This window comes from Homalodisca vitripennis, chromosome 4 (assembly GCF_021130785.1).
Source record: "Homalodisca vitripennis isolate AUS2020 chromosome 4, UT_GWSS_2.1, whole genome shotgun sequence".
NCBI lineage: Eukaryota > Metazoa > Arthropoda > Insecta > Hemiptera > Cicadellidae > Homalodisca > Homalodisca vitripennis.
In genome coordinates this window covers 205,754,181-205,769,623 of record NC_060210.1, presented here as the reverse complement: position 1 = coordinate 205,769,623, position 15,443 = coordinate 205,754,181, and the positions used below count along the sequence as shown (strand labels likewise).

At 38.4% G+C, this 15,443-nt stretch overlaps 1 protein-coding gene across 1 annotated transcript in view; it reads left to right on the top strand.

Moving 5' to 3' along the window:
* LOC124361396 (exocyst complex component 1-like) overlaps nucleotides 1–15,443 on the top strand; it is a 72,991-nt gene that overhangs the window by 47,259 nt on the left and 10,289 nt on the right. The window contains exon 10 of the mRNA XM_046815444.1: nucleotides 5,173–5,367. Coding sequence (XP_046671400.1) covers nucleotides 5,173–5,367 — 195 coding nt within the window. The remainder of the gene's footprint in view (nucleotides 1–5,172; nucleotides 5,368–15,443) is intronic.

The window sequence follows — 15,443 nt, the reverse complement described above, 5'->3', positions numbered from 1 at the left end:
TTCTAAGAGTTACATCCCTCACGGTGTTGCTGACCCTGCTGTAAACACCTACTCAATGTTTTGTCTGTACCATTCATACACTATATTGTCAGGTGCCACTCTGTTCCTGATATTGGTGACATCATTCTAAGAGTTACATCCCTCGCGGTGTTGCTGACCCTGTAAACACCTACTCAATGTTTTGTCTGTACCATTCATACACTATATTGTCAGGTGCCACTCTGTTCCTGATATTGGTGACATCATTCTAAGAGTTACATCCCTCGCTGTGTTGCTGACCCTGTAAACACCTACTCAATGTTTTGTCTGTACCATTCATACACTATATTGTCAGGTGCCACTCTGTTCCTGATATTGGTGACATCATTCTAAGAGTTACATCCCTCGCTGTGTTGCTGACCCTGTAAACACCTACTCAATGTTTTGTCTGTACCATTCATACACTATATTGTCAGGTGCCACTCTGTTCCTGATATTGGTGACATCATTCTAAGAGTTACATCCCTCGCGGTGTTGCTGACCCTGTAAACACCTACTCAATGTTTTGTCTGTACCATTCATACACTATATTGTCAGGTGCCACTCTGTTCCTGATATTGGTGACATCATTCTAAGAGTTACATCCCTCGCGGTGGTGCTGACCCTGTAAACACCTTCTCAATGTTTTTGTCTGTACCATTCATACACTATATTGTCAGGTGCCACCCTGTTCCTGATATTGGTGACATCATTCTAAGAGTTACATCCCTCGCGGTGTTGCTGACCCTGTAAACACCTTCTCAATGTTTTGTCTGTACCATTCATACACTATATTGTCAGGTGCCACTCTGTTCCTGATATTGGTGACATCATTCTAAGATTTACATCCCTCGCGGTGGTGCTGACCCTGTAAACACCTTCTGAATGTTTTGTCTGTACCATTCATACACTATATTGTCAGGTGCCACCCTGTTCCTGATATTGGTGACATCATTCTAAGAGTTACATCCCTCGCGGTGTTGCTGACCCTGTAAACACCTACTCAATGTTTTGTCTGTACCATTCATACACTATATTGTCAGGTGCCACCCTGTTCCTGATATTGGTGACATCATTCTAAGAGTTACATCCCTCGCGGTGGTGCTGACCCTGTAAACACCTTCTGAATGTTTTGTCTGTACCATTCATACACTATATTGTCAGGTGCCACTCTGTTCCTGATGTTGGTGACATCATTCTAAGAGTTACATCCCTCGCGGTGTTGCTGACCCTGTAAACACCTTCTGAATGTTTTGTCTGTACCATTCATACACTATATTGTCAGGTGCCACCCTGTTCCTGATGTTGGTGACATCATTCTAAGAGTTACATCCCTCGCTGTGTTGCTGACCCTGTAAACACCTACTCAATGTTTTGTCTGTACCATTCATATACTATATTGTCAGGTGCCACTCTGTTCCTGATATTGGTGACATCATTCTAAGAGTTACATCCCTCGCGGTGTTGCTGACCCTGTAAACACCTTCTCAATGTTTTGTCTGTACCATTCATACACTATATTGTCAGGTGCCACCCTGTTCCTGATATTGGTGACATCATTCTAAGAGTTACATCCCTCGCGGTGTTTGCTGACCCTGTAAACACCTTCTCAATGTTTTGTCTGTACCATTCATACACTATATTGTCAGGTGCCACTCTGTTCCTGATATTGGTGACATCATTCTAAGAGTTACATCCCTCGCGGTGTTGCTGACCCTGCTGTAAACACCTACTCAATGTTTTGTCTGTACCATTCATACACTATATTGTCAGGTGCCACTCTGTTCCTGATATTGGTGACATCATTCTAAGAGTTACATCCCTCGCGGTGTTGCTGACCCTGTAAACACCTTCTGAATGTTTTGTCTGTACCATTCATACACTATATTGTCAGGTGTCACTCTGTTCCTGATATTGGTGACATCATTCTAAGAGTTACATCCCTCGCGGTGTTGCTGACCCTGCTGTAAACACCTACTCAATGTTTTGTCTGTACCATTCATACACTATATTGTCAGGTGCCACTCTGTTCCTGATATTGGTGACATCATTCTAAGAGTTACATCCCTCGCGGTGTTGCTGACCCTGTAAACACCTACTCAATGTTTTGTCTGTACCATTCATATACTATATTGTCAGGTGCCACTCTGTTTCCTGATATTGGTGACATCATTCTAAGAGTTACATCCCTCGCGGTGTTGCTGACCCTGTAAACACCTACTCAATGTTTTGTCTGTACCATTCATACACTATATTGTCAGGTGCCACTCTGTTCCTGATATTGGTGACATCATTCTAAGAGTTACATCCCTCGCGGTGGTGCTGACCCTGTAAACACCTACTCAATGTTTTGTCTGTACCATTCATACACTATATTGTCAGGTGCCACTCTGTTCCTGATATTGGTGACATCATTCTAAGAGTTACATCCCTCGCTGTGTTGCTGACCCTGTAAACACCTACTCAATGTTTTGTCTGTACCATTCATACACTATATTGTCAGGTGCCACTCTGTTCCTGATATTGGTGACATCATTCTAAGAGTTACATCCCTCGCGGTGTTGCTGACCCTGTAAACACCTACTCAATGTTTTGTCTGTACCATTCATACACTATATTGTCAGGTGCCACTCTGTTCCTGATATTGGTGACATCATTCTAAGAGTTACATCCCTCGCGGTGGTGCTGACCCTGTAAACACCTTCTCAATGTTTTGTCTGTACCATTCATACACTATATTGTCAGGTGCCACTCTGTTCCTGATATTGGTGACATTATTCTAAGAGTTACATCCCTCGCGGTGTTGCTGACCCTGCTGTAAACACCTACTCAATGTTTTGTCTGTACCATTCATACACTATATTGTCAGGTGCCACTTTGTTCCTGATATTGGTGACATCATTCTAAGAGTTACATCCCTCGCGATGGTGCTGACCCTGTAAACACCTACTCAATGTTTTGTCTGTACCATTCATACACTATATTGTCAGGTGCCACTCTGTTCCTGATATTGGTGACATCATTCTAAGAGTTACATCCCTCGCGGTGGTGCTGACCCTTAAAACACCTTCTAAATGTTTCTTTATAAACTTCCTAATTGGCGGTATAGAATGTTTGTGTGTAACACGAGGTAACACTCGTTACTGTAACCCATTTTTTCCATGAAATCCTTCCCACATTTCATCAATAGTAACATATTCACTTACGGAGCTGTACTGTTTTTCACCTGTGTACAAATTCTTCTAACACCAACCAAATTGGGGCTAATTTATCTATAGCTTTGCCCTGTTGCCTGGTTGTTTTGCCCTCAAATTTTATAGCTTGTAATAAAGCTTTAAACATTTGTCGGGACTATTTTTCGTCTCTTTCACGAAAATAGATTCTTTTATTTTTTTGAATCCAAATATTAGTGTGTTTCAACAATCTTGTTGACCAGTGTGTAAGGGAAAAAATAGCTTCCATGTCTTATATAGTGTCTTGTTGTGAATGCCTTACCTTATAGAGTTGGAAATTGTAATTCTATTCTTGCTACTCGAATATTATTTTGTCTTCAAACTCTTCTATGTAAATTAGCATTGCCAATATGAACATTCTGCTCTGTTGTTTTGGCCTTTTCCCATTAAGACACTCCGGTTCACTATTTAATAATTTTCTTGTTCTTATTCTTTGTTTTGTTCTTCTGCAAACATTTCTGAGTCCAAACTATGATCACTATCTTCGAATTCATCCTCTGACTTATCTGATCCTTTACATTCTATTGTCTCCTCCTGAGCATTTCAAATGTTGGCTCAAGCATCTTCACAATCTGCAAATAGTTGTCTACATTAAAGCTTTCTATTCAGTTCATAAATTATTTTTCTTCCTGAATGTTTTCTCTACACTATCAAGTAAAGTAAGTGAGCATTTCGGTTCTTTGCTACAGACATTACCAAAGTAGGGCACATGGCATTAAAATGTCTGCATAAAAACTTACACGGTAGGGTGTACGGCATAAAAAAGACAAAATAACTATGAGGGGTATTAGAAAAATGAGGTTCCCATGATTCTTTTAAATAGACAGCTCTATAGAATTCTGCCGCCAATCCTTTGAGGAATCGAGTAACCTCTTCCTTGACTTCATCATCGGTACTGAAGCGTTGACCACCCAAGTGTTCCTTTAATTTTGGGAATAAGTGATAATCACTTGGGGGCTAGGTCTGGGCTGTAGGGGGGATGGGGCACAATAGTCTAACCAAAATTTGTCAGCAGTTCTTGAGTTTGACGTGAGACATGAGGTCGAGCGTTGTCATGGAGAAGCCTCACACCACTGGACACACTTCCTTTCCGGCGGTTCTCAGTTTTCTTAATGTGTCGCAATATCTGTCAGAGTTTACTGTTGTTCCTGTGAATGATGATTCTCCGATCTTCAAGCAATATTGTCTCAACTTTATCAACAACTCCAATTGCAAATTAAGGCCGTCCACTTCGGTTTTTCATCGTGAATTTTCATGCAGCCTTCACTGAATTCTCTACACCATTCCCGAACGTGTTGAACAGATATGCAGTTTTTCCTCATAAACTTTGATTATTTGACGATGAATTTCAATAGGTGAAATCTGTTTTGCATTTAAAAACCGTATCACAGCACGAATTTCACATCTGGCAGTAACAACGATAGGGAGCTCCATCTTCGAAGGCAGCTAGGCCAGCACTGTTGGACGTAGCGAGGCGCGAGTGGTATGGATAGAGAGAGGGACAGCTGATGAGTAAGACAGTGTTTTCAGATTTCCCCCAACATATCTCATTCTGTCTCTGCGGCATAGGGAACCTTACTTTTCTAATACCCCTCGGAATAAAAATATTTGAAGAAGCCAGAGCTATGTGGCAAACTAGCTACTCCCTCCAGGAGTGTGTTGGGGAGTGGTAGGGGATAGATAAGATGGGTGATGATGGGTGGAGTGTGCACCCTATTAAGGGTTAAGAACAATGTAAAAATGGTCACTAATGCTCACCCAATAAATGTTTCTTGTTTGTACGAGAATATAGGGTATAGTAAGATTGTCTGCATTATGAAATTCATTTAATATTACAAATTAGTGTATGTGTATAATTTATGAGTTTAAAACTGAAATTAAATTTGAAATCCAAAAATTAACAATAATTGGTATGTTGTAGCAATTTTTTGACGGGGTCCAAGTAAAGGTAGCTCAGGGAGTAAAGGAGTCGGAGATCAGCTACCAGATGGCCTTCAGCAAGCAAGAATTGAGAAAGGTGATTCGAGAATACCCTGGGAGGGAGGTGAGGAAAGGTCTTAATGATCTCTACAAGAAGGTTGAGAAGCACTTGTGTGAAGAAGAAAACCTCCTTCAGGTACTTGAGATATTCTTTCATTAATCAATATGATGTTTGGTAGATATTAACCCATTGTGGATTGAGTTGTTTGGACATGGACATGTACGAATATGTTTGTACCTTGAAGGCAGAACTGTAATATATTCTATACAGTGGTTTCTATATTTATAACACAATTGTAATGAAAATGAAATGAAAAATGTCTTTATTAAAGAGCCTGAGTTAGGGCTATCAAGCCCTCTCTACCACTCAACCTCATATTGTATACAGTAAATTTACAATAGTTTAATATAATTGTGGTAAATTGTAAACTTGTTCTTTAAATAGAAAAAAACAAAAATACTTAACCTATACAAAATTAAATTATCTTAAAGTAAAAATCTACATATTTAAAAGAATACTTAAAATACAACAGAAAAACTTTATACATTTAATGATAAATAAGGAGAACCACCCGTAAACCCCACAGGCCCCCCAGCAGCAAGCCCCTGACCCCCGCCCCGAAACGAGCACGGTCCTCAATACATGTGATTTACGTTCCAAAGGCGACAAGCCTGGACAGTAAAGGACTTGTTAAAAATTGTTGAACGATGAATTGGAATTAATAGTAATAAGACTCCCCTTCTAGTAGGTCGTTCACTAATATCAGAGATAAAGTTGAAATGATCGGAAATAGAAACGATACTTGGTTTTGATCATTAAATGTGGAATAGAAAGAATTTGGAAATTACGTAGTTGATGAAGTTTTATGAGTGACAATTGCTGAAAATATTGTGTAATGTGCTCTTGACGTCTTCAAACCGTGGATGCCAGCCAAGACTCTTCTGCACGTTATTGTAACTTGGTCAGTCCATTTGAGATTTCTATCCATAGTTAGTCCGAGATTTTGTTTGTTTTGGTAATTTAGTTCATTACTGTTAGGTTTAAGTTTCAGTGCGGTATCAAAATTAATTCGGTTTATCATTCTAGAGTTACCAATTATCATTGCTTGCGTTTTGTTCTCATTTAGTTTCAGTCCTTGTTGTGTTGCCCAAAAGTTAATGGCTTCAATATCCAAGTTGAGTAGTGACACAAGAGTGGCTAGTACGTTTGGTAAACAGTGAACGTATATTTGCAAATCATCAGCATAAAGATGAAAATTTGAATGTGTCATAAGTACAGAGCCTTGTAAGACCGTACATCCCCATAGAATTTGAAGAGTGGTACAGCAAACTTTATATTTGGCCCACTACAGCACTTTATATAATTTATTTTTAGTATGTAAAAATTGTTTTTCTGCCTTTTACATGGTTTGATTTAATTATGTATGGTCTGATGTTGTATATTAAAAAAATAAATGCTCTTGAATTATTTTTGTACTCAGAACACAGTTTTTTTTTTTAGTTTTCCGAAAACTGTTCCTTGAAGACTGATCCCCTTTTAGCATGACCCGATTCATATGTCCTAAAAGAGGATTTGCTAGAAAAAAAATTGTTGAAATGGCTGCCTATGAAGCTGCACTGGCATTTAATGAAGGAAATACAGCCAAATATAAGGTCCTAGAGGTCTTAAAAATAGTCCCTGGAAAATAATTTGAAAGCGCAATGGAAAATTTTGACATCTTGAGAGTGGGATACTCGGAGAAAAAGGCAAAATTGGGAACACTGGAAGTAAGAAGAACAAGAAGGAAGCTGAGAATTGAAAAAGAACAGAAAGAGAAGGTGTTAGATATGCTGCTGTTTAGATATGCTACATTATAATTTTAAACAATTTTAATGTAAATATTAGTGTTAAAAAAAAATTTGACAGCGATTTTCCGAAACCTGTGTTTTACATTACCGTCTCCTTCATAACTCAAAAACTATTTGTGCTACAGTTACAAAATTTTTGCGAGTTACTCAGGACACATATAGCTGCAATGTGAACTACAATCATAAGGGTGAGTAATGACATTTTATTGTGTACTGAGCTTCCACCCTCCTAGAAAGACGTGGCGTTGGCCGCGGACACGGATGCGTGTCTGGTAGTTTGACGGGATTTGAGGCCGTCGCGGCATACGCGGACGTTAATACTATGGCCTTAAATGTTTCTCCCACTCCCTCCTTCGCTGAGGGATTGTTTTGATTGCCTGTCTGCTCTAACTGCTCTGGAGGTGCGATCGGGCACCTCTTCGGAAGGGGCTTTTCCGCCGAAGAACCACCCGAGCACCCTCTTTTCCCACTTGGAGTAGAGTCAGCACCTACGATTCCCCCCCGGTTTTAACTCCCTCTGCTTCCTCAGTCTTTTCTTTTGTTGGCTGACTTCTTGTCCTTTTGCCTCCTCCATTCACTGTCCGGAAGCCAGGTGCCGTCAGCTTTCTTTTGCTCCATCACCCACTGCTTATTCCACAGTGTACAAAAACACTTTTAAAAATGCAAAGATCTCCACCTTACAAATTAGTCATATTAGTCCTTCCACTTTAGCTTGAAAAACACGTACTACAATGTCTGACTTATTTGGTGTCTCCCAAGAATGAATGCTATCAGTTATTTCAGACCATGTAGGATTGCAAGTAAATGTTGTGAAGCCTATGTTTGTAAGCTTCAATACAGCAGTAATCGTCTACAAAAAGTTGCGGAGTAAGTTTTCAATATTTATTACTGGATTGATGTCACCTGCAGGACCATTTTCTCGGACTGCAATTCTATATCAAACTTATTATCGCATAGTAACAGTCTTTCGTATTTTAGTTTGATGCACATCTTGAATTGGCATATCTATGTGCCAACCTGTTTTACCTCATGGCCAAACCAAAGCGTAGCACACAGGGTCACAGTGTATACTATCATAATCTATATTTTGTAAAGCATCTGCTCTTTCATAAACAGTCAGTTATACGTCTATGAGAAGGAGGTGCTCCATCAGCTGTTTCAAACACTGTAGCAATTTCAGAAGTTGAAGGATCATTTTAACACCGCTGATCTGCAGATGGTTTTTATAGTAGAATCGCACAACAAAAATTATTGGTGAACAATTTTCTTTAAGTGCAAGGCTTTTTCCTCTTCAATTTTCTGATGTATCGTTTCGTATGAACTGACTCAAGGATTGAATTTACTAAGCAGATCACTCAAGTTGGTATGTGTCTGTTTGGCCAAACCTTTGTTATCATCAAGTGACATTCTCATTTTATTGGCTTTGGTAAAATCAAGAATATATAACTGACCATATGAAGTACTTTGGGAATCATCAGTATATAGTGGAGAAAATTCTGTGATAACCCATGCCATGGATTCTAAAGGAATAAGGACCACAGTTAGGTGGTAAATCAACTTTTGCACCAAATGAAACAAATGACATTGCATTATTATATTGGTGAATATTGTGTCTGAAAGTTTTAGATCTTTCATATTTACCAGAGAACAAATCTTACGAGTACATTTCTTCTAGTGTAGTAGAAGGTGGAAGTTTGACTGAACTTTCTAGCTGCATTCTGTTTGTTAGTATTGCTCAGCACTGTATTTCAAACTCCCTCAGGGCCACGTACAGAGTAAGGACTGAGATCTGGAGTAGCATCAGAAACTGCACACCTTGAAGTAAATTTAAACTTCTTACTGCTACTAAATACTCTGCTCTCTTGCTCTTTTTTGGGCTTTGGCCTTTACCTCACGGCGGCCAGTCAGAGTGGCATTGCCTTTAGTCCTCTTAATTTCAGGATCAACAACTACAGAACTTGTATCAAGTGTTTCCCTCTTATGTGTTCTAGAACTAACCTCCAGGACACTGTAATGCCTATTATCTCAGTTTCCAGAGAATATCAAGTCATGAATAGTCCCTCCAAAACCATAATTAGCAATTATGTCATCGTTTTCCTGATAAACTCTAAACAAACAATTTGGAAGTAGCTCACTCCTCATGCTCATGCTCCTAAGCTCAGCATTTCCTGCATACTGACCATTGGGCCATTGGAGCTCATTACATGTTTATAATCATTATAATTTTTAATATTTTACCCATACATTTCATCCCCAACTATGAAATTTTTAAATGCACACCACTTCTTAGCAATGTAGCCAATAGCAGTAAAACAGACCCCATGGTGTCTATCTTCAATTCCAAATAAACAATGAGAGATTGTCCGAGATAAAAGTTACCATCATCCATAATGGGAATCACTTCAAAATTCATATAACGTAGCTGTGGTAAGAAGGATTGATTCAATTGAATTTTAACTTTAGCTCCAGTTCACCTTCCTTTTTATTGCAGCATCTGGTATCTGACGCTGTCTCAGACTTGACTCCTGGAATCTAGAGTCATGTTCGTCTGAAGTCAAAATTGTTGATGATTGAAGAACCACACATCATTAAATTAGGATTAGCTGGTAAAGTTACCAGTCGGCTTCTTTTAGAAGAAGAAGGATCAGATTTCATTAAACCAGCATAATTAGGGACTTGTCTTTTTCTTGTGGTTAAAATACCATATGTCATTAAATTAGTTCCTTCACTCTGCAATTTTCGTTTTTCACTATTCCTTTCGAGTGCCTTAGTTTTCTTTCCAACATCCATAATTCACAGTACAAAATACACACAAAAATTTATAAAGCAACTAAAGAAATGTGGCGAGACCTACAGCTACATTAAAACTTACACGAACAGGTTAAATTAATCTGAATGTAAACAAACCTCTTTTTGAGATGCCTGATGTACAGATGACATAAAAAAAAAATCATTACATCCTTCATTACATAAAAAATCCTTTTAAAAAACTAAAATTTAGGTTGAATGTCCGCGCCTAAGTCTCCTCAGTCGTAACCAATTTGAGTGATCAGTAGTTCAAAATAAAGCGCACATTAAAAAAACCGTACTGCCATTAGGTTTTCATAAATTCTTATAATACATAGATTAAGGCATCTGCAGCTGAATTGGAATATGAAGAAATTCAGCATTCACCCGATAAAATTTTCTCTTCAAACACTGAGAAAAAAGATTTGAATGGTCCTGCAAGTTTACAACATTATGAAGAACCTTTTAAAATTCTTGAACAGCATAGGAAAACCATCACTCTCAAAATTTGTGGTCACCCAAGTCTCAATAGATTGTGTAAAATCAGCTTTCATTCTTCAATATAATGAAATTTCTACATCTGAAAACCTCTGCAGTCCAAATCTCAAACCTTGAAATTCCCGCTCCTGCTCTTATCACAGTCAACACTACTGTAAAAGACAGTTTTGATTCAGAAACATGTTCAATCTATAGCTAAGTTCACTGCTCAAGGGATAGTATCAAGGGGTGTATGTTTATTTACACCACGTTAGTTGTCAGCATAACATTCTGTCAGTTGTTAAATATAAACATTGAAAGAAGTTCTCTCATTATTGTATTTACATTTGTGTGCATTTCTTGTAATTTAATACAAGGAATTATTGTTAAGAAATAGTTATCAATGATTAATCCTAGAACTGGTATCATTTTTCCTCAGATGGCAGGCCATTTTTAGTGTTTTGTACCCATACTTTAAACTTTATGAAAAAGAACCTTTTTCTATAACATTATATGTGTAATACATTATTTTTTTCGGGAGAACGTTGAGATAATTATGGTATACAACATTAAGTATACATATAATCAAATAATAATGACTTAACTAAAAAAGAATATTATTTTTTTTACGTTGTGGAACTGCAACCTGGTAAATTGTGATGATATAATGAATATTAGAATCTCAGAGGGCCAATTTATTCTCCATTTTTATCTAATTTCAGAAAATATACAATGGCATCCAGGTCCTCTTGGAGAAAACTTAAATATATTGTAAAACCACAAATAGTACTCGAAAGCCAAAACTATTTACTATGGGCACAATTATTTTCAAAAATTATTAAGAAATATAATTCTTGCACTAAATGTTTCCAAAATATAACATCATTTAGATAATTATATTGCACTACAAAACAATAACTAAATTAATAACCAATTTCTAAATGTTTTATTTCTGAAAAGTGATGGGTTAGACCTAAATTTTGTAGTTGAGTTTAGTCTCTTACTATGGCTGGGGTGGTACTCATGAAGAGATAGACTGGTTGTTAGTCTGTCAGATCGCTTAGCCAAGAGTGTTTTGTTGTTGAGTTTAGTCTCCTACACTGGCTGGGGTGGTACTCATGAAGAGATAGACTGGTTGTTAGTCTGTCAGATCGTCTTAGCCAAGAAAGTTTTGTAGTTGAGTTTAGTCTCCTACTCTGGCTGGGGTGGTACTCATGAAGAGATAGACTGGTTGTTAGTCTGTCAGATCGTCTTAGCCAGGAAAGTTTTGTAGTTGAGTTTAGTCTCCTACACTGGCTGGGGTGGTACTCATGAAGAGATAGACTGGTTGTTAGTCTGTCAGATCGTCTTAGCCAGGAAAGTTTAGTAGTTGAGTTTAGTCTCCTACTCTGGCTGGGGTGGTACTCATGAAGAGATAGACTGGTTGTTAGTCTGTCAGATCGTCTTAGCCAAGAAAGTTTTGTAGTTGAGTTTAGTCTCCTACTCTGGCTGGGGTGGTACTCATGAAGAGATAGACTGGTTGTTAGTCTGTCACATCGTCTTAGCCAAGAGTGTTTTGTAGTCGAGTTTAGTCTCCTACACTGGCTGGGGTGGTACACATGAAGAGATAGACTGGTTGTAGTCTGTCAGATCGTCTTAGCCAGGAAAGTTTAGTAGTTGAGTTTAGTCTTCTACTCTGGCTGGGGTAGTACTCATGAAGAGATAGACTGGTTGTTAGTCTGTCAGATCGTCTTAGCCAAGAAAGTTTTGTAGTTGAGTTTAGTCTCCTACACTGGCTGGGGTGGTACTTATGAAGAGATAGACTGGTTGTTAGTCTGTCAGATCGTCTTAGCCAGGAAAGGTTTTTAGTTGAGTTTAGTCTCCTACTCTGGCTGGGGTGGTACTCATGAAGAGATAGACTGGTTGTTAGTCTGTCAGATCGTCTTAGCCAGGAAAGTTTTGTAGTCGAGTTTAGTCTTCTATACTGGCTGGGGTGGTACTCATGAAGAGATAGACTGGTTGTTAGTCTATCAGATCGTCTTAGCCAGGAAAGTTTTTTAGTTGAGTTTAGTCTCCTACTCTGGCTGGGGTGGTACTCATGAAGAGATAGACTGGTTGTTAGTCTGTCAGATCGTCTTAGCCAGGAAAGGTTTTTAGTTGAGTTTAGTCTTCTACACTGGCTGGGGTGGTACTCCTGAAGAGATAGACTGGTTGTTAGTCTGTCAGATCGTCTTAGCCAGGAAAGTTTTTGTAGTCGAGTTTAGTCTTCTACACTGGCTGGGGTGGTACTCCTGAAGAGATAGACTGGTTGTTAGTCTGTCAGATCGTCTTAGCCAGGAAAGTTTTTTAGTTGAGTTTAGTCTCCTACTCTGGCTGTGATGGTAGTCATGAAGAGATAGACTGGTTGTTAGTCTGTTAGATTGTCTTAGCCAGGAAAGTTTTGTAGTCGAGTTTAGTCTCCTACTCTGGCTGGGGTGGTACTCATGAAGTGATAGACTGGTTGTTAGTCTGTCAGATCGTCTTAGCCAGGAAAGTTTTTTAGTCGAGTTTAGTCTCCTACTCTGGCTGGGGTGGTACTCATGAAGAGATAGACTGGTTGTTAGTCTGTCAGATCGTCTTAGCCAGGAAAGTTTTTTAGTCGAGTTTAGTCTCCTACTCTGGCTGGGGTTGTACTCATGAAGAGATAGACTGGTTGTTAGTCTGTCAGATCGTCTTAGCCAGGAAAGTTTTGTAGTCGAGTTTAGTCTCCTACTCTGGCTGGGGTGGTACTCATGAAGTGATAGACTGGTTGTTAGTCTGTCAGATCGTCTTAGCCAGGATAGTTTTTAGTCGAGTTTAGTCTCCTACTCTGGCTGGGGTGGTACTCATGAAGAGATAGACTGGTTGTTAGTCTGTCAGATCGTCTTAGCCAGGAAAGTTTTGTAGTCGAGTTTAGTCTCCTACTCTGGCTGGGGTGGTACTCATGAAGAGATATACTGGTTGTTAGTCTGTCAGATCGTCTTAGCCAGGAAAGTTTTGTAGTCGAGTTTAGTCCCCTACTCTGGCTGGGGTGGTACTCATGAAGAGATAGACTGGTTGTTAGTCTGTCAGATCGTCTTAGCCAGGAAAGTTTTGTAGTCGAGTTTAGTCTCCTACTCTGGCTGGGGTGGTACTCATGAAGAGATAGACTGGTTGTTAGTCTGTCAGATCGTCTTAGCCAGAAAAGTTTTTTAGTCGAGTTTAGTCTCCTACTCTGGCTGGGGTGGAACACGAAGAAAGTGCAAAATGCTTGTATCTAAAGGGACGAATCAACGTTGAAACAGCTTCAAGATTTGTTTCTGGCAAACAAATAAATACAAATTTAAAAAATCAGAAGTCTCTACTTGAGTTTATTGTCTTACAAAAAGAAGAAGAAATGATTAAACTTCAATAGGAAATTAAAAAATTAAGGAGCAAGTCTATGACATATCCAGAGGAGTGTTTCTCTTTTTCTAGAAAGTCCTATACAAGTAAACAATATAGCCTACCCTTAGACACTACTAAGCCTATCCTTAAAAAGGTACCTTCAACTGAGAGAGGACGTGATTCTACAAATCAAACAAAACTATATGCAACTTTTCTTCGTGAAAAGAGGCAAAAATTTAAAATTAGTTCTTCTGTTTTAAACACTAATGCAGAACATAATGTTAATGTCTATCAGGTTTAAATGCTGTCAGACGATAGTGATCATGTGGATTGTGACAGACTGGACACTCATGGAAGAGTAAATCTTGATATGTGCTGACAGTCATTGAAGAGACTTTTCATGGCATGTGAACGCACAAACAAATGAACTTACCAAGAAGAAAATGGATAACAATGAGAAATTTATGTCAGTATCTGGTGGTCGAACTTCACAAGTTTTAAAAGAAAGGGATATTAAAGAAGAACTTACTAACAAGGAAGATGTACTAGTGATTGTGTCTGGGACAAAATGACATTGCTAGAAATGAAGGAGGAGACGCACTGGCCAGAATTAAAGAGACACTTGACAAGTTCAGTGATAAACATATAATTTTAGTAGACTTACCTAATAGGTACAATTTGGTTGACTGGTCGTGTGTGAATTTAGCGACCAAAAAAATAAGTGAAGAACTCAAAGGACTAAATGAGACATACAATAATGTGACCATGGTGGAAGCAAGGAAGATTTGTGAGGCAGCTGGGATTGGCCCCTTTCAACTTGAGCACGTGCCTTCCTCTACCAGTAGACACAACTATCAATTTGGAAATGGCAAGTCGACACAAGAGGACCCCCACCATTGGTGCTGCAGCCTTCAATAACAAAGTCTTGAGTATATTTCACCTTAATTTACAATCAATTAGGAATAAATTATTTTCTTTAGACTTAATGTTAGATAAGTTAAGCTGTAATGTTTTATGTATTAATGAGCATTGGCTATGCCAGGACGAAACCCTACGTTCCGGCTGGGTTCACTTTAGCTGCTACTTACTGTGGAAAACCACCACTCACCAAAGGTGGCTGTTGTATGTTTGTGAAAAATGGATTAGATTATAAGATTATTAATGTTGAGAATTTCCGTGTAGAAAGAGTTTGAAGCATCAGCTGTCTACTTGCAGAGTGTTAAACCTGTAATTGTAAGCATTTACCGAACTCTGGACTAAGATGTTGCGATGTTTATTTAACTTTTTGACAGTTTTCTTACATTTTTAGTACATAAATATGTTGGTACAATAATCATAGCAGGGGATTTTAACATAACCTGTAATTGTAAGCATTTACCGAACTCTGGACTAAGATTTTGCGATGTTCATTTAACTTTTTGACAGTTTTCTTACATTTTTAGTACATAAATATGTTGGTACAATAATCATAGCAGGGGATTTTAACATCAACATAAAAAAAGAATATGATTAAAAGTGAAACTTTTCTGAACCTTCTACGATCTTATAATCTGTACTGTCTAAATAAAGAAAACACAAGAAACAAATGCCTGTTTAGATAACATCATAACCAATGAGTTGTCAAATATAACTAATTGTGAAGTCTTTTTAAGATCACCTGTCGGACTATTCTAGTGTTATTGCTACATTTAATAATAAAAACTTGTTAACAAAAAAGAAGGTATATATCGTAGTATT